At 37.3% G+C, this 19,271-nt stretch overlaps 1 protein-coding gene across 1 annotated transcript; it reads left to right on the forward strand.

Annotated features, from left to right (window-relative positions):
* The first annotated feature begins 993 nt into the window (after window positions 1–993).
* Window positions 994–12,576, forward strand: LOC110043616 (tetraspanin-5-like). The gene is made up of 8 exons (XM_089297621.1): window positions 994–1,194; window positions 4,467–4,655; window positions 7,207–7,281; window positions 7,759–7,854; window positions 8,461–8,571; window positions 9,243–9,293; window positions 9,690–9,806; window positions 10,355–12,576. The coding sequence occupies exons 1-8, from the start codon at window positions 1,123–1,125 to the stop codon at window positions 10,433–10,435; spliced, it is 792 nt and encodes a 263-aa protein (XP_089153747.1). The 5' UTR covers window positions 994–1,122; the 3' UTR covers window positions 10,436–12,576.
* Window positions 12,577–19,271: the final 6,695 nt, after the last annotated feature.

The raw sequence follows: 19,271 nt of genomic DNA on the forward strand, positions 1-19,271 counted from the left end.
ACCTTCTTAGTCCTAGAAAAAGGTTGTTCAAAGTAGAGTCAAAGTAGACCTATCCTAAATGCGTCAAATGTCAAAAAAATATATATATCTGCCGGAAACGCCAAAAATTGGTAAAATATGTCTGTAAAATGGATCAGTTTTTTTTTTTTTTCCTACGTATATTGTACAGGAGATTAGTACCCTGCTTGCCAGAGAGTTTTTTTTTTTTTTCGAGGGGAAGATCGTTTTTTTCTTTTTTTTTTTTTTTTTCATGTTTTCGTGCTGAAGCCGCTATTAGTGAGCGGCGAAGGAGACTTGGCATAGATAGGCATCATGAGCTCTCGTCTCACCCAGTAGTGCCATTTCGTCATTTCACCATTTCGCGTTTTAAACACGCCCCCTACCTGATCTATAAATTTCATTGCTTCGCTAAAAGTGGGACTCTGAAGCGGTAAAATGGGAACTGGGATTTTTTATTAGGAAAATGGGTTTGGGGTCACTGGGAAACAAAAAACTGGAATTAGAATGGGACTAGGATTTGGGCAGAAAACAGGCTGGAAAATGCGACTTGGGCCAGAAGCTCCTGCTTGGGCAAAATTTGGGCTGGGAATGGTATCCAGCTCCCTCTCCCTTCCAGCACCCCACCCCACCCTCTCCCCCAGCACTTGTAAGACTCTTCCTGCGGGACTAAAAAATATCCTGGTCTTAGAAAATTGTGTTTTTAAATATTTACTAACTGGTCTTAACCCATGGGGTTAAGACATGTATGACATGGTTATCATTTGTTGTAAAATAAAAAATTGTAACATTGGAAAAATAGTAAAATTCCCTGCGTTCTTTAAATATTTTAATCCGAGTCAGGGGATCATCTTTTACAAGGAGAAGCAAGAGGCGAGTTTTCTCCTAGAAAATCAATGTCTTAGTTATATTTGATTCCAGTTCAACTTCGAGAGTTTCGCGTTTTGCGTGCGTGATGTCGTCACATTTCGTGGGCGGAGCAATGAAAATTTCCGAGAGGAGACTGGTTACCAATTGGGACTATTTTGAGTCAGCGAGCAGTCGAGTTACGCCGAACGTCTGAGAATATTGCTGATTTTTCTTCACTTCTGTATGCTATTCTTGTGAATTCTATATCAAGTAACGATGCCCAAGGATAGTACAGAAGTTAGCTGCTGTGTCAAGTATCTTCTCTTCTTTTTCAATGTGTTTTTCTGGGTAAGTTTGCACGACAAATATACGAATATACACATCATGGTGATTTGTTGACAGGTAACACGACCTTCTCGCGAAAATGAATATAAGACCATGCATAACACCATCACCTGATCTTTTCTTCTTCCGGTTTGAATAACATGATGTTACAAGTTTTACGTTGACAAATATGATTTCAGTACTAGTACAACAAAAGTTGTTAGTTCCCTATTTCCGTTTCATTTCGTAAGGAACTATATCCATCTACGTCTGAGGCTTTCAAATGTTATAGTACTTAGGGCAGGTTCAAGTTTTGTTGCGTTTTCCGTTTTTTTCTTTTTCATACAATAAGCTTTCGATGAAGCTCACTCACTCATCTTCTTCGCCCCTTCGTGAGTGGAGCATGCGCATAAGGCCACGATGAAGCTATGGAGAGTTAAATGATCATGAATCGCAAGGCACGAGTTTAGTGTTATTTGTGAAAGATGTTGATTTGTTATAGAGCAATATTAATAGCCTGTACATGTTAATGTAAAAAATCAGGATTCCATATTTTCCTTCCTGGATCAGTGTTCTAAAGCACGCTACCTTCTGTCTGATTTGACTTTTTGAAGACAGATCATATTTATTCATACTAGCAGAAGCATAAGCTTCTGATACTCCATGAAGTTATTTTAAGCATTGTTTTTGAGTTTTGAGTGGCATATTTGTCATAAAATATGCCATAGGGGACTTGATTTTTAAGTATCAGGGTCCGGAATTGTGACCATCTGGTTGCCAATGGAATGTTGGGGATCTGAGACTTGTTTCTCGAAAGCCCCAGAAACTTTTCGGGCCCACAAAGCCATTTTTAGATCATCTGTACCTAAAAACCGAGACATGTGTACACCCACAACTCTTTATATGAAGAGAACCTCTATCATATTAAGAATATGTGAATATAACAGCTCTATGAATCATAAGGTTTGAGATTTTGCTATGGCTTTCTGGGTGCAAAAACTTTTCAGGATCTTTGAGAAACTGACCCCAGGCCCTGGTTGTTTAAAAGGTGGATAATGCTATCCACCAGGTAAATCACTATCCAGCAGGTAGCATGGTTTGTTTTGTTAACACTTATCAGCTGGATAGTAATTTGTCTGCTGCATAGCATTTTCCAGCCTTCGAACATTCAGGGCCAGTATTTCAAAGTCAGTGGTCAGCAGGCTTTTAGTGTCTAACTTTTGGTGTTTTCAATCAAATTTTAAAATTATGAATTTCAAACTTTCATAATGAGAAAGTACTAAAGAACTCATTCAAGGTTGGGATTTATCGTGGCCTTCAGAAGATGTTGATCTCTTCGTGTTAACTAAAGAAGATCTGTAGTGAAAGAATGAAAGATGCGAATACTGTAGTTTATTTTAAAAAATATGTATGAAAAATGCCTTTGCATAAAGGAGAGTCTCTGACTCACTTGGAATCATTCAAGGATAAGAAGAATATCTTTTAAGCAAAGAGATGTCTTTAAATTTACTTCTTCTATACATATTTTCATGTTTCGTTTTGGAACAACATTTTACAGTCCCTGTTGGCGAGCAAAAATTTCCTTATGGCAGATGGAAAAATGTTAATCTTGACACCATGTTTGACTCATTAGTGACTATCTGCACTTGTAACTAATGATATATTATTTCAGACCACAGTGAAAATGTAGATAATAAATTATTATCATTGAAAGTTCCACACATACACTTAAATAATCCTCTCAGGAACTTCTGGCAACTCCTAAAGCTGGACAGAAAGCATACACTCAGAAAAAGAGCCTTGTTTACAGTACCAGCACCAAGACTATGGAATACTATATTTCCATGCAACATAAGGACTAGTAATTTTAGTGACACTTTTAATTAAAACAATGAAAAAAAAATTGCCAAAAAAATGACACAAAGGTTAGTAGTTTTGATTATAATTGAGCTGATATTAAGTTTGCCTCTTATTTAGATGTATAAATTTATATATAGTAAAATATTAAGCTTACTGAAATTTCAATCAACTTTTCAATTCCAGATGCACTTACAATTACTCAAACCTAAAACATTGATTCAAAACCAAATGTATCTGGTTATGTCCCATCAAGTAATAAAATCAGTTTTAATTATTACTTGCCAACAAAAATTGATAGACTTAAGGGCGGTGCCTACTAAATACAAAGGTTTTTGTGCCAGGTTAGGACCATGCGGAAAAAGTAGACCTTTGCACGGGCTATTGGAATCCACAAAGAAAAATGGGGGTAGCCATGCATTTTTTTTTTTGAGATAATTAGCCTTGAATCTCAGCAAAAATGCTGACTTCAGCATTTTTCTAAAAAAAGAAGGAAAGGATATTTCTTCACAGATTTCCTTAGAATTCGCCTTTATATACAGAAAAGCAAACACATTATTATTTTATAAAGATCTTAAAACTTCATGGTAAATAGTAAAATAAAAACCATTTTTGGTATGTTTTTAATAACAAAATCTTTGCAACAGCGCTTTTGGCATCTCTGACAGCCTTCCTCTGGTTCAGCTTAAATACAGTCTAAATACCTTTTGCTCACAACCAGAAACTAATTACGTGTTGAATAGGCTTGCCATTTCCATTTCACAACATAAAATGTAGGGGTAACCACACATTTATTAAAGTTACTGATCTTTATTGAAAAGTTTTACGGTGCCTGTTACATTTTTTCCTGTTACCTCCCCAGTAAGTAAACCATTTGCATATCTCACACTTTTTTTGTGTGTGCACTACGCCATCTGCAGGTCCATGTTTACAGTTGGATTTCAGTGTAATTTTTGACAGATAACAGCTAGTTTTTCAGCTGGAAGACATTAACAGTTAGTGGTTAGCGATATGCTGCTATTCTAGTGTTCCTGGTTTAAGTACAGGTTCATTAAACTTGATTTGGTCACAGTAGGAAAATTTTGCTTTCATTTAATCATGTACTTGGTAACGTAGTTGATTGCATCAATGTCAACCCAGCGTGCATGTGGCGCTTAAACCATGCCTTGCGTGATGTGCAGAATGTGTGCGCACTAACAAAAGTAGGCACCGTCCTTAAATTGGATTACTGTAGCTAACAGACTCACTTCAATTCGACTCAATTAGATCTTTCTTGAGGAACATTGAAGCTACTCTTGTTGCAGTGTACGTTTGGATTGGCATCAAACAATAAGCCTTTGCAATGGCACTACAAAATTCCTCTAAAATAATGACTGGGAAGAGGAAATTGTGTCACTTGAGACTTAATTGAAAGTTGTTAATGTTTCCCTTTCTCACAGTTGATTGGAGGCCTTACTGTAGGTGTTGGTCTCTATGCACGGTTTGAAAAGACAGCATATCAAGACTTCTTCAATGACATTGTTATGGACCCAGCCTTTGCGCTGATCATTGTCGGAGGGATCATGTTTATCCTTGGATTCACTGGCTGTATTGGTGCTTTGCGAGAAAATGTCTGCCTTCTAAAGTTTGTAAGTTTTAGTTTGCCATTTATACTAGTATTTTATTTATATAGATCTACAACTTAAAACTTGTGTTAGGTAATTTATATTTACCTGTTTTGTAGAGACCAAGGTTCACCAAGAAATAAATTCTTGCTTTTACAGTAAAATTTAATGAAAAGTAAATTTTACTGTAAGTCATACACCAAGGAAATTGTCAATTCTGAAGTAGCTTTCAAATACAGAGCAGTATATCATTGAGAGCCGGGATAAGTCGCTTGCTTGTATTACCGATGTCTTACCAGGCTTATTACTACATTAATTTAGACATGTCTTCTAAAGTAATCAAGTCTAGTAAACAGTAAACAGTAAACAGTATGAAGTAATCAAGTCTAGCAAACAGGCCAGGAATTTAGGAGTTGCATTCGATCAATGTTTGGATTTCAAAGAACACATTAAAATAACCTGCAAGAACACATTTTTCTGCATTCATAGTATAGCTAAAGTTAGGCAATATCTATCCCAGAGTACTACTGAGACTATTGTTCACGCTTACATAACATCGTGTTTGGACTATTGTAACGCCCTACTGTACGGTCTCCAAAGTATCTGATTAATAGACTTCAGCTTGTACAGAACTCAGCAGTTTGCCTTGTTACCTTGACTAGAAGGCAGGAACACATCACACCAATACTAAGGAGCTTACATTGGTTGCCAGTTCATTTTACGATTATTTTCAAAATATTGTTGTTAACTTACAAAGCTCTGAATGGACTGGCCCCTGATTACATTAGAGACCTACTGCGATTTAACTTTCTGGTCGCACACTAAGATCTTCAAACAACAGGTTGCTTGATGAGCCTAGAGCAAATCTTAAAACGTATGGTGAAAGGGCTTTTTCTGTGGCGGCACCAAGGCTCTGGAATAAACTACCCCTCCAGATCAGACTTTCATCATCAGAGGCAGTTTTTAAGGCTAATCTTAAGACTTATCTTTTTAAGCGTGCATTTGATTTGTAGTTTTTACTTTTTATTTGTAGCCTAATTGTATTATATAGCGTATTTACTTCTTAGGATTTAGGATTTTAGGTTTTTAAAGGATTAGGATTTTAAACTTAGGCAAGGCTGCTGCCTAACGGGCGCCCGGTCGCCTGGGGCGCCTAACTTACGAGTGCGGGCGGCTAAAGTTTTGTCCAAGGAGCCCGAGTGGGCGCCTAAACATGGCGTCTTGTTTCCCATGTAATATGTCCGATGACTTCAATCTTCTCATGAAATTGGTCAAAAAATCGTTCACAAAATAAATTAAACGGAAAACAACAGCTACTCTGGTCCTGTTTTGCTTTTATCACGAGAAATCTGGGCAAAAGCACGGCAACAAAGTCTCTATCCGCTCACGAAACAGCCGAAAACAGCCATGTTTGAAAATCGCCCTATAATGCATTGCAAGCTCAGTATTGAATAACTGTACATCATGTATGCCAATGGATTGTGTCTCTGTTGATGCCTTACTGATTCCAAGTTGCAAATTAACTACTTTGATAACAAATATTTTTGGAATTGGAGTGATGATCCTGCTGACATTATATTTACAGTTGAAAAAAGATAAATGTGTCTAAATATTTGTCTGATACTTCAGAAAACTTCACTTAGATGTACTGAATGAATTTCTTTAGGTTCTGAAAGGATAATTCAAGTAACTAGCCACCAAAAAGAACACATCATTGCAATTCCCTTTGCATACTAGGGTTCTATATCTTAAATTATCAAATCAATTGTCGCAACTCCGCCCAATATACAAGAATTTATTTTCTCCAAAGAAGTGGCCAATATTGCTGTAATGCTGCCTCAAAATCACCTTTAGGTTATACTAATGTCCCAAGCCCGGGGAAGGAATGCACATTTCAGTGAGGCCAAATTCAACCCCCCCCCCCCCCCCCCAAATGCCTCTTTCATTTTTGTTTGTTTTCATTTGTGGCTTGCATTTCATGATTTGTACAACGTATTTCGTCTTTTTAAAGTAGAATTGCAAAACTCAAAAACAAAAGCAGCAATATAAATTTTTATAAAAAAAGCTGCAGCACCTGCATGGATACACCAATAATTGAGTTTGACCAGAAATAGTATTCTTTCTCAGTCATGACCTGATCACTTTGCTAAATGTTTTATTTATAAAATTTGATTGATATTAGACCATACTAGTGTCTCATGGAAAATCTCTGCCCCAGGACCCCTCCCCAAAATTTCCACAATTAACCCCCCGCCATCTTCCTCAACCTCCCCAAACCCCCCCCCCCCCCCCCCCAGATTGACCACAGACAATTTTATTTGGGCTCCTAAAAAAGTGGCTTGGGCTCCTAACTTTTGGTGGAAGAAGCCCAAAGGGCTCCTTAGAAATTTCCTTAGGCAACAGCCTTGTGAGGATTTTAATTTTAAAGTATTGTAAAGCGCCATGGACAATTAGTGGAAAATGGCGCTATATAAATGTATATTTATTTGTCTATTTTATTCTAGTTTTTTTTCCTTTCAGCTTATAGCTGTATGAAATTTAGATGGCTAATCCCTTTTTGTTATTTTTTTTCCAGTTTTCAGCTATTCTGGCCATTATATTCTTCATCCAGTTAGCTCTGGGAGTGTTTGTCTTTGTGTTTCAAGATAAAGTAAGTCTGTCAAATTTACATTTTTTGGCATTTCTTGTTTATAAAATTTGCAGCATAATCTATTATTAACTGAAAGAAACAAACATACTTACACTGTATACAAATAACAGAAACAACAAAGAATGATCATGGTTTGGAAATGATTTTTCCAGCTTGCATTGTTTTAAAATACTTGCTTGTCATATATAACCTTTATTCAATTTGGATTTACGGAATTCCCTTTACTGCTTATATCTCAGAACGAGAGAGAAAAAAAGAAAACAACAGAATTATCCAGAAAATTCACATCTAGTTATTGTATGGCAAGGTAGTCTTGAGGTTAATCGAACATTCTGATTGGTTCTTTCTTGCTGGGGATTTTGCCAAAGCTAATAAATATGTTTCCACTGAATCATGCTTTCTGTCTGTAGGAAATGTTTAATTAATGTACGTCAGTGTAACTTAAGTAACTGACAAGACTTCAATGTTGATTTTCAGGTTGAAGGCTTTGTTTCAAAAAAAATAGAATCAACAATCATAAACTACAGAGATAATGTAGACTTGCAGAGTTTTATTGATGGTGTTCAACAAAATGTGAGTGTTTTTTTGGTTTGTGCAATATAAAATACCTGTAATTATTTATTATAAGTACATTAAATTACTGTAAATAAGTTTTCTTAATTACCAACTATTCTGTGATAGTTAACATTGTGACCGAAAAGGCCTGTTGAAGGGAGTCGCAATAAAGTATGTCGGCATGTATGTAAGATAGTGTACATGTACATGTCACATATCATTATCTATATTTAGTATTCTATTTTTAATGTGGTCTTCATGTTATATTGAATTTATGAGATTGAAAGTTCTGCTTACAACTTCTTGGCAATATTGCTGGAATAACCCAGGTTCATAAGGAGAATCAGCTGATTCACAGCAAAATGTTGTGTGATGCATGTAACTTATGCAACTTTCTTGGGAACATAAGTATTCGACAATCAATTATTATTAATTTTGTTTCAAAATACTATTAGAATCTAGACCTTAGCTTTTGGCCAGCTAACCTTTGGAGAAAAATTACATATTAATTATTTTACCATAGTTGTTGATACAGTGAAGGTTATACATAATAATTATTAGTATAACAACAATAGCATAGTTAACCTGCTTACTTTACAATTTCCTTTCATTTTTCTCATGTAGTTTCAGTGTTGTGGTGGAAAGGACTACAATAACTGGCAAAAGAACCTTTATTTCAACTGCTCCTCTCCTGGTGCTGAAGCTTGTGGTGTTCCATTTTCTTGTTGTCGAGAGGTAAGTTGTTTTGTGAACATTAAAACTAACAGCACCCATAATTATTCCAGTGACGAATGACACAAATTTTACATTTATATCCACATATATAATGAACAATAAACATTTATTTACATCTTTAATTTACATCAATATGCATATTTACATTGGTAGTCCTTTTTATCCACCATTACTATCTCCACTGTTTCTGTTGACTTTTTTAAAAACAACTGGACAACTGAGTTGTGTAAACCCTGTGACTTGATCAAATCAATACAATCAATACAATCTTTATTTAAACATGAAACATTAGTGAGCCTAAAGCAAAGGTTCGTCTGTTATACTTATAAATGTATATATATACCTTCCTAAGATGTATACAAAGAAACTGCTGGAAAAAAAAAACTGTCTAAGGTATTTACAACCAAGCAATCAACTAATACAGAGATTGCAATGACAGTCGACCTGGCCCAGCTGAAGTTCTTTGAACTTGGCAATGAAATTCTTGAGATCGGGTTTCTCTTGATGGTGTGTGTTTGCAGAGGTTGAGGGAGAAAAGTAAAGGTACATGTAGAAAGGGGAAAAATACGATCAAAACTTTATCATCAACACCACAGAACTAGTTTAGGCAACTTTTTCATTTAGTTTCATAGGAACTTTAAATAACATGATAACTGTTTATTTTCTGACAGGATACTCTCAACACACAGTGTGGCTATAATATCAGAAAACCCTCATACACTGTGAGTAGATTATTTTTGTTCTTTTTACTGAGCAACAACAACAACAACAACATGACTTTATTTGTACTCAGCTAGAAATTAGAAATTAGATGAACAAAACCAAGTTAAAATAAAAAGAGTACATGGCTGCTCGAAATAGACAAACTATAAATAAACCATCACAAGTGTCCTTTTCACATAAGTCTCCACTGTGATGGTGGGTGAGAGGCTATTGGCAAATTTGATTGATAAGGCCTGGTTCACACTAGCAACATAATGACATAACAACATAATCACTTAAATAATTATATGTTGGTGATATAAGCATCATCATCTGTAAACCCTCATATAGCAATGCCTGTATAAATTTTTCAAAAGCAACAGTGTTTAGTAAAGGATATTTTATTCATGCTTTAGGAGACCGATAGGAACGCTATTATTTACACCAGAGGCTGCATAGAAGCAGTGAAGGAGTTTTTCAAGGAGAACATGATTATAATTGGTGGGATTGCAGTTGGCCTGGCTTTGATGCAGGTGATTTTATTGAAATCATAATTTGATCAACTGGCTTTTAAAGGGTTTGTAACACCATGCCAGTCAACAACATTTTACTGTTTGTGATAGGCATCCTATATGATTCTTGTAGATGTAGCAAAAATCACATTCAACTGCTGCTTGACTTACAAGTTGGTCTTACTGTGCACCCCCTCCCCCTCCTTCTAAAAGATCTTATTTAATCATATGATACAAACACTGTCTTGTTTTCACAGTCTTGCAGTTGGTGTAGGTGAATCTTTCAACACCAAAAATGCTTACACTTTTGGTTGAAAATCATACATTCTAACTCAAGGCTGTGCTCTAGAAGAACGCGTGTGCCACAGGCAACAAACTTTTGCCTTTGGATGAATACTTTTTTTCCTATTGGCGTGCTGGGCACCCAGGATTTCATGGTTAATAGGAACCTTTGGGCTCATCATAATTTTTCTTAGAAAACAGCCTTGTTAACTTGAAGCTTCATTAACAGGCCCAGTTTTTCCTTTTTGTTTAAATTAAATCAATAATTTTTTTCCTTTTAATTACAGATCATGGGCATTTGTTTTGCAAACAGCCTTACAGCAGACATCAAGATGCAGATGGCGAGATGGGAACGGGACTACTATTGAAAGTGTTTGCTTTTTAAGTCCATCAGTAGATGTAGTATATTTCAAAGCAGTAAAGGTTTTTATACATTTTATAATGATATCAGCTATAACAAATAGAACCCATGTGCTCTGCATACAGAAACTGATCATTATGGATATATTTGCACCCAATCCTACAATGCACTGGTTGATAAACATAATTATTGTATTTATTAACTAATGTATTCATAACGCATTTCCATCTCTTAATTTTACAGTAACATATTAATGAGAATGTTTGGAAAGGAGATGGGACTTCAGGTTTCAGTGAAGCCCTAACCTGAAAAATGAAAGAGAAACATAAAAAAATACTCAGACCATTGACTCCCAAATTAAAAGTCCAGTTTGCAGTGTAGTTATTCTTTTTTTCCCCATTCCCCAGAAGCTTGATTTCTTTTGACACAGATAATTGAAATCAAGGTGTTAATTTGACATTAAGGTTATGGTAATGTCATCTTAGTCACTGCTGTTCTTTGTATATTTTTCTCAATTATATTGTTAATATATTCCACACATTTCAAAGTACACTTGATATTGGGCCAGTGTGGTCAAACCATGCTTTACATATACCCCAGTATTGTATTACCCAACACAGGAAAAATAATACTATTGTGCTATGCAAGGCTGTACTCTAAATGCCATGGGGCTCAATGCTTACATTTGGTCATTTGATAAGCATGTTTATCTTGTCCTCTAAAGACAAAAGTTGATCCGCAGGGAGGTCACTAGTTACACACAGTACAGCTGTGCAATACATTGCAAGATGTTGTTTGATGTGATTAGAATCTGTTGAAATCTAGATGAAATATTTTATGAGTAGCTTGGTTTGCCCTCTGTAGGTTTACAGGGTAAAGTCAGGTCTTAAGAAGATGTGTTTGATATAGGTGAACACGGGCAGCTGGGAATCGAACCTATGTTAAAAAAAGCATCAGTGCTCACCATAACTTCCCTACACAAACAGTCTTTTTAGCATATATATGCAGTCCAGAAGAGTAACCACTGCATGACAGGGCAGAAGAAGTTCTGTAAAAGAGACTAGCCCTTTGAGTGGAGAAAGGATAAGTAAAGGAAGATATTTTTAAACTACACATGGAGTGTATAAAGGTCACCAGCTGTTGCACTCCAGAGTTTGTTTTTTGTGGGGGAGCAGAGATGTTTTTTGTTAGCCGGCAGACAAATTAATATAAATTTTCCATTGATCAAGAGGTGAACTGGCTTCCCACACTTCATTGTCATTATTTTAAAGAGTTTGTAATCATCCTCAACTGCCATGCAGGCTATGTTAGTTGATATTTGGGGCCGGGCCCTTCATATAGATTATCATTGATAGCTGGTCTAATTTCAATGCACTTTTTTGTTTGTTTGTGTTCTTTGTTTCGGTTGTAGTCTCTTATTTTATTTTCTGTTCAGCAAAGATCAAGATGAGTTTCTTCCTTTGAATCATTTTTCAGAACTGAGATTAGATACCAGAATAATTTATGTTTTGGGAGAAATGGAAGAAATAACGTATATCGCTTGCAAAGAAGCTTTTCTGAGGTGAAATAAAATCAAGAAAATTGAACAAAAGTTGACTTAAAAGAGCTGCATCATCTAGTTGTGAACTCTTTTCCCAGTTTCACAAGGAAGCAAAATTATATTTAGCGATAATTTTATGAGCTCTGCCCGTGCCTAAAGGCATTTTGGATTACACTTTTGTATCATTACTGAAGAGAGAGAGAGAGAGATTTAGGCTTGTGATTAGATGCTTGAATGTAAAAGAGTTTGTTAACTACTTGGCTTAAAGAACCACATTTTGGACATGGAGTAAACTTAAACAAAAGTCGTGTGTGGTTGTGGCAGTTTTGCACTGTGATTATACAGCTTGTTTCACGATCAAATACCCACCACTAAGATTGACAATACAAAGGCTATTTTTTCAAACTGATTATTCTGCCCTGTCAGGAGCACAGTCCCTAGTCAGTCCTCACATGGGAGGAGTTATTCCTGCCATGGGTTCGCTTCATGTTGAAAAATGTAGGAAAATTTGTGTGCAATGAGTTTAATTTCCAATGAGCGTTATTATGATGATCTATTTTGCCATTTAGATTTAAGCTCGCTGTGTAAATAAAAGATTTTTTATTGTATGTATTAAGCTTAGTGCTCTTGAATGTGTTGTTGACTGAGCTATAAGTTAGATCACTTTATAGTGTCTTGTCCGTTGCTTGACCTTCTGTCCAAGTGAAGTCTAAGGCTATGTTCACACTTGGTGCCCGAAATGCCTGAGTGCCATTCTCGAGATCGAACAGAAACGCAAAATATCACAATGTGTAAACGAATTAAAGCACTAAAAAATCGCCATATTTTTCTATGGGCTATAACTTTAAATGCCATAAAAACACTTTCTACGGGTTAACTGTACACCCACCTGTTTGAAAATCAAAAAATATCTCTGGGCAAATGGTTTTAAGTCGCCCGCCTTAGCCTGTGCTTCTCATAGATATTTCCTTGAACCGCCGTGAGAATGTAAACAATTGCGTGACGCGGGCGGTCACCGTGAATACATTATTCGTTTCCAACAAACCGCAGATGGCTATCTTAGAACATTTGGGTGAAAAAAGAAACACATAATGGACCACTTTTAACTTTAATATTTTGAAAGTCATCGCTTTGGAAATTTCGTTAATTAAAAACGTCAATTAAAAGCAATTTACTTGGAGTTTGGGTGTTACTGCTATGTCGTTTTAAGCTGTCGTTCTTTCTTTGATCATTTTAATTACAAGAGCGAGTTCTAGAAAGAAAATCGTTCTAAGTTCATTTGTTAAGCGTAATGACAAGTTGATATTGTTGGTTTGTATTGTAGCCTTACGTGATCTGAAGGAACGCTACAGTGATTAAATTTGTATTTGTTGATTGATTTCGACGGATCGATTTTCGGTTAAACCTTTTTATTTGTACCAACACATTTAGTGCCTTTTCTCCTTCTAAAAAGTTGGAAAAAGTAAAGTAAACAAATCCTAAAAGTTTAAATCATAAATAAGAGGCATCGACATTGCGAGTGTCTCGGTAAGCTGTTAATTTGAACAATTACTGTGCTGGACGGATTGCTTTCCAGGTTACGCACGTATTATACATATAGTTCATTGTGCGCGAATGTTTCTGTTTCAAACAACTGAAATGCTCAATGCTTTTTTTTCTTTTTTTCTTCAGCCTTAAAACTTAAGGTTAGAGTTAAGCTAAACCCTAAACTGTTTTGGCGGCCAACCTATTTTTGGTTAATTCCTTAATCAAATTATATATATATATATTTCATTGAAATTCGCTCTTCCGTGACCGACTTCCGCGAACAAAACAAGATGGCTGTTCGCTGTTCATTTAAGACTACAATCCTGGTCAAAAGTGTTGGGACAGTTACGGCAGATGACTTCACAGGCAGCCTCTCTTAAGACCAAAACCGCGCAAGCCCGCCTACCCCCCTCCCCCTGTCAATGTTGATAAAAATCTTGAAGAAAAAAAATCCTTGACAATAGCTTCAGAATAGCCACGTTTGAAGAATTCTTCGCCTCCTAGAACAGTATTCTCGAACTAAAGAGACGAGAAGATAGATATTCACTTCTTATTCCAATAATAGCGATTTTTCAACAATTGCGTTTGGTTCCAACACAACTGTCTAACCACTTTCTATTGTCCCTTTTTCCTTTTTTCCCACATCCGATCTAGTCTTTAGAATAGCTTCGTTTTCATGCAACATTGCTAGGGGGGAGGGGGGTCAATTGTACTTGCTTCTATTCATCTTTTGTTCTAAAACTTTAAGGACGTAGTTGAAATCGAGGGTTTTAGCGCGCAAAAGGGGGAGGTGTCCCAACAACTTATGGCCAGGATTGTAGGTTTACACGAGAGGAAATTGTTCCGGATTCGTGATGAATTCGGAACGTTTCAGTGCCGGATTGATTTTGCCGTTTACATAAAAGTGGACGAATCTGAAAAAAAAAACTCCCCGGAATTTAAAGTGGGAACTTTGAATCCGAAAACTTTTGAATCTGGAGAGTTTTGTCGTGTAAACGATTTTCTCTCGAATCCGCATATTTTTCCGCCTGTGATCTTTTGAGTTTGCGGTGGAACGAAAATGGCGGATTACATGACCAGTCGTATACGTAGTCGAGTCGTAGGCACATTGATGGCCATTTGATGGCGGTCGCTGGGTGATTACCTCGTGCTGTTTCAGGTGTAGGTAATCACTTTTATAATACTGCGCAGATGACGACGATGGCACGATCGAAAACCTCGACGGTTCTAGATATAAAGTAAAGACCACAATAACTTCCTGGAGGGATCTGACATGATGGACAACAGTACCGTGGTCAGCGAGTCGAAAGAAAACTTCAGACTGTCTCAACCTGCCCTTAGCCTTATTTTCGGAGGCATTTTGTTTCTCGTTGTCGAGGCAACAAACTGCTTGTTAACCATTCCATCATGAATGTGCCCGGAGTTATCGTCGTGTGTAAACGGTTAAGAATCCGAATATCCTTTCACTGTAAACCCCTACTAATCCGAATACTCTAAAATTGATGAATCCGGGAACTTTTACGAATCCAAAAAAACTCCTTTAGTGTAAACCTAGTCGTAGATCGACCACTGTAATGTTTATTTGTCTACCAGTGTTATGATCTGCAAATTTCAGTTAATTGATCAAACAACCAAAGTAGAAAAGATGGAGTTTTTCCCAGTATGATCGAAACTTAAACGCAATTTCTTCCTGGGCTAATTCAATTCAAGAAATTCCAGGTTTTCTAGCTGAGTTTGAGCATATTGTGTAGGTACAAATTTTCTACACAGCTAGAAGAGCTGAGATGCCATCACGCAGTTAGTAGTTTATAGAAATTATGGTATTTCCACTTGACTTTATTTGTCAGTCAATGATTCAATTGCCATAAACCATAGAGGATTGGTTAAGTGTATCTCTAAAACTGCCACTATATTGTAAGTTATCAGTGAAATCAATAAAATAAACAAGTGTTAAAATCATTTCCCGGAGTACTGTAGCAACGTTCTTTATTAGGGATGTCGTGGGTGTTGCAATGCAAATGAAAAAACATACATATTTATACTAACTTAAACAAAAAAAAAAGACATTTTCCATTATTTTATCCACACAACGTTTCAAAAATTGCTTTCATCGGAATGCTGGAAACGAATATTTTACTCGAGATTGGCTATCCGCGTCACGCAATTGTTTACATTCCAACGGCGGATTTTGGGCAAAATCTATGAAAAACACAGGCCAAGACGGGCGACTTGAAACCATTTGCCCAGAGATGTTTTTTGATAGCCTAACAGGTGGGTGTATATTTAACCCGTAGAAAGTGTTTTTACGGTATTTAAAGTTATAGCCCATAGAAAAATATGGCGATGTTTTTAAGCAATAATTCTCTTGCCACACACTGTAAAATTTTGCCTGTCAGTTTGATCTCTTTTCGGGCTCAAAGCCAACTTTGATTTATTTTATTTTTCGCTCAGTCATACCACGAAGACCTGAACTGAATATAAAATCCATTGAAATATTCTCAAGTAACTGTTCTGCGGAGCGCGAAGCAATCAAATATTCGGAAAATTCAGCAAAACCGGAAGTAGATTTTGAGCCCAATCGGGTCGAAATCGTTTTTGGCGTATTTCTACCAAAGAAAGCTGTATTAGCAGAAACTAACTATGGTCCGTTTCTATTCTTACTAGGACCTATCTATGGACAAAATACAAGCGAAATCAATTTTTCGACTTGTGCCATTGATAGGCGATTTAGGTCCATTTTTGTAGGCATTCACTCTTAAATAAAAAAAATGGGCTTTGCTCGCCAAAATAGGCCTGCATTGCAGGCTAGGAATATTTGACATCTACCAAATTAAGACTTAGAGGAATCTTTCGACTGATTTATAGAGGCCACGTTAAACCAAAACTTCTTTCCTAGGGTTCTCTCTCCTCGAGAAAGAGGAAGAGACAAGACCCTGGGAACGAGGTTGTGAAACTATTTGGTGGTTCAAACTTTATGTAAGACTACGAATAATGTCCCGAGAATATGGCTGTAGCTCTAGTATACCCCTGTAAATCCTTGTATACCCATGTAAACCCTTGTATACCCCTGTTGGGTGGTGCGCAACAACTTAAAACAAGCTTGTTTTTCCCGCGCTACTTTTATTTTCGCTTACCAGCGGAAGGGGAAGGAAATGGCAAATCCTTGCAAAGTATGTGGCAAAGAGGACGCTAAAAGATGTGGAAAATGTCACAGAGTGTTCTACTGCTCTGTTCAGTGCCAACGAAAAGATTGGAAGAGCCACAAAGAGGCATGCAACTCGAGCCTTCAAGCAACTCCAATCGCTTCAAACGAGCATGACTCCGACGAACTACCCAAGGCAGTTTTTAGTCGTCCGTTTACACTCGAAAAGTTCGTTCTTCATGTAAACAGTATCAAGGGAATGACTAAAAGCTGCGCAGAAATGTGGGTTGATTTACGAATGAAAGGTAAAATGCCCGTGGATTCGTCCCTTCCAACTTGTTTCGTGTATTTTACGAGGAAAGGTTTCGTGCGCGAGCACATGGTTTTTCTGGAAGGACCACCGCCACTACAGATGCTGCAGCAAATTATCGACCGGTTTAAAGCCCATGCTGTTAGTATTTCAGTGGAAATGAGGTATAGACATCCTCAGACGATGGATGTCATGAAGGAGGGAGTTCTACTGCAAGTCAGCGCCAAAGGATACAACAAAAAGTTCTTCTTTGATCAAACACACGGAGGAAGGAGCGAGACTGGAGTGTTGTTATCAGTGGGCGATCCTGAGGAGAGTCATATTTCACTATTTGACAGTGCGAGCGTTAAATTTTATTGACCTTGGAGAAAAGTTTATTTTGCTTGTGAGGGGATCTCCCGCAGTCACGCTTTTCTTCAAGATATAAAGGGTCATCAAGGGGGTACTTACTGATTAGGCCATCCCAGGAGAGGGCCATGGGCCAGGGAGGGGACAATTCAAGTCAGGACACACTAGGTGACAAGTGAAAACAGCAAGATGCATGGACATATCGCAGTGACATGTTGCAGAACTGTACATGCTGCAACAATAATGTTTTTATTAGTTTTCTTGCGGCAGGCATATGCATGAATTCAAAGCAGTTTGAATTTGTGGGACTTGTTTCACAAAGCAAGTTGTTGCTGTACTACTGCTGCTTGTGCTGTCTAGGTGGGTGAGATAAATCCATAGTAGTTATGAGGCTCTGGTAGGTGGGGGTACCCATGTCCCCTGTCTGAAATTCGCCACCAGCCATGTCGGCATTTCGTAACATTCCTATGTCGCCTGTCAGAATTTCGTCTCAGAGGAGTGTGTCAGGAAATTTGACCTTTTTCGATTAAAATGAGGCTACATGTATAACACATCGCAATACCTTTGTTTATTTTAAAAAAAAAACCGACACAGTGCTCTCAAGTCTCACGCATTGAGCACGAGGCTCACACAAACGAATTCAATCTTGTGCTCTCACGCTGAAACAATTATTTCTCACACATTGAAGGTTCCTTGCTGTTTTAGTCAAGTACATATATAATTAAGTATCTCTTTGGATATAATTTACTCCTTGTATGCTTTGCACTTGCTTTGACCACTTCAGCAGTAGGAATTCTTATGCAGAGCCAGCATTTCTCCAGTCACTGGGTTTAATGGTTACTCTATGGTTACTTTTAAAGCATCATATTTTGACTCAGAATGAAGGAAAAGACTTCTTAGCTACTTCAATTTTTCAAAATCTTTTAAGGGGCTGGGGGCATGCTTTCTAATGGCTTGGGCATGTTTTCGAGTGCTGAAGTTGCTAACCTCCTAGGGGATGTGGGGACATGCTCCCCAAGGAACTTCTGAAATTTAGGCACTTGGAATTGCTATTTTCAGCCATACAATCGAACCTATGGCTATTTTTACCATGTTTATGTTTAACAACTGTTCTTTAACTCAAAATCTCAACGGCCTCAATCAGATAATCTCTCCTATCTATATTCCTTTGAATTTGGCGTAACCCTTATCTTCTGCTGAAGACAAGAAGACCTTGGCAGCTTTCCCCTGTCTCTCTTTTCCTTCCATAATGCCATTTGTTGATAATACAGCTTCATATTCTTTCACTGGTGACCCACTAATAAAAATATGAAGCAGACTGTCGAAGATCTCTTTCCTTTTTCCTTAAGCATGTTTTTAGGCATTTTAGGGCACTGCTCACTCAGCTGAGAGTGAGAAAAATACTCAGCAATGACGAACTCAATTTATTGGACGTGGACGTTTTAGCATATATAAGAAAGCCTGGGTTTCACAACCCGTCAACATTGCGCATGAGAGAGGAAAACACATTTAAAACTCTGGAAATGCGTCTTCACTTCGACTCAGATGTTTAAAACAATCGATGCATTCTCAGTTCCGAAATTCGTTGTCGGTCTATCTTGCCATTGGTGTCGCTTTCTCTATTTCGCTGGAGTAGTCTGTCGTTCGTCACCAATTCATAGCTCTCATGTCGCCTTTTCAAGGCCATGTCGCTTGTCGGAATTTACCCCTAACAGGGTCTCAGTTGTCAAATTTAAATTAGCCACCACTGTTAAACAGATGGAAAAGTAACAGCATTTCAAGCATTCTATCAGGTCATTTCCAACTGGGGTCCTTTATATGGCTTATACATGTGAGTGCCCCCCCCCCCCTCCACTTTGACAGATATGAACTCACCCACTAATAAGGTCACCAAAACCCTATAACAAGTTATGTATCTTTGCAATGTCAGTTAATAGGGTAGGGGAACAAAAGTTAGTTCAGATTAAGTTGTATTA

Source organism: Orbicella faveolata, unplaced genomic scaffold (assembly GCF_042242905.1).
Source record: "Orbicella faveolata isolate gen_17 unplaced genomic scaffold, um_ofav_v1 contig_1, whole genome shotgun sequence".
Classification (NCBI taxonomy): Eukaryota; Metazoa; Cnidaria; class Anthozoa; order Scleractinia; family Merulinidae; genus Orbicella; species Orbicella faveolata.

Excerpts from the sequence above, each read along its gene's own strand:
- LOC110043616 (XM_089297621.1), top strand. The coding sequence starts at position 1,123 with ATGCCCAAGGATAGTACAGAAGTTAGCTGCTGTGTCAAGTATCTTCTC. Across the intron at positions 4,656-7,206 it reads ATGTCTGCCTTCTAAAGTTT|TTTTCAGCTATTCTGGCCAT; the intron begins GTAAGTTTTAGT and ends TTTTTTTTCCAG. Across the intron at positions 9,807-10,354 it reads TTGGCCTGGCTTTGATGCAG|ATCATGGGCATTTGTTTTGC; the intron begins GTGATTTTATTG and ends TTTTAATTACAG.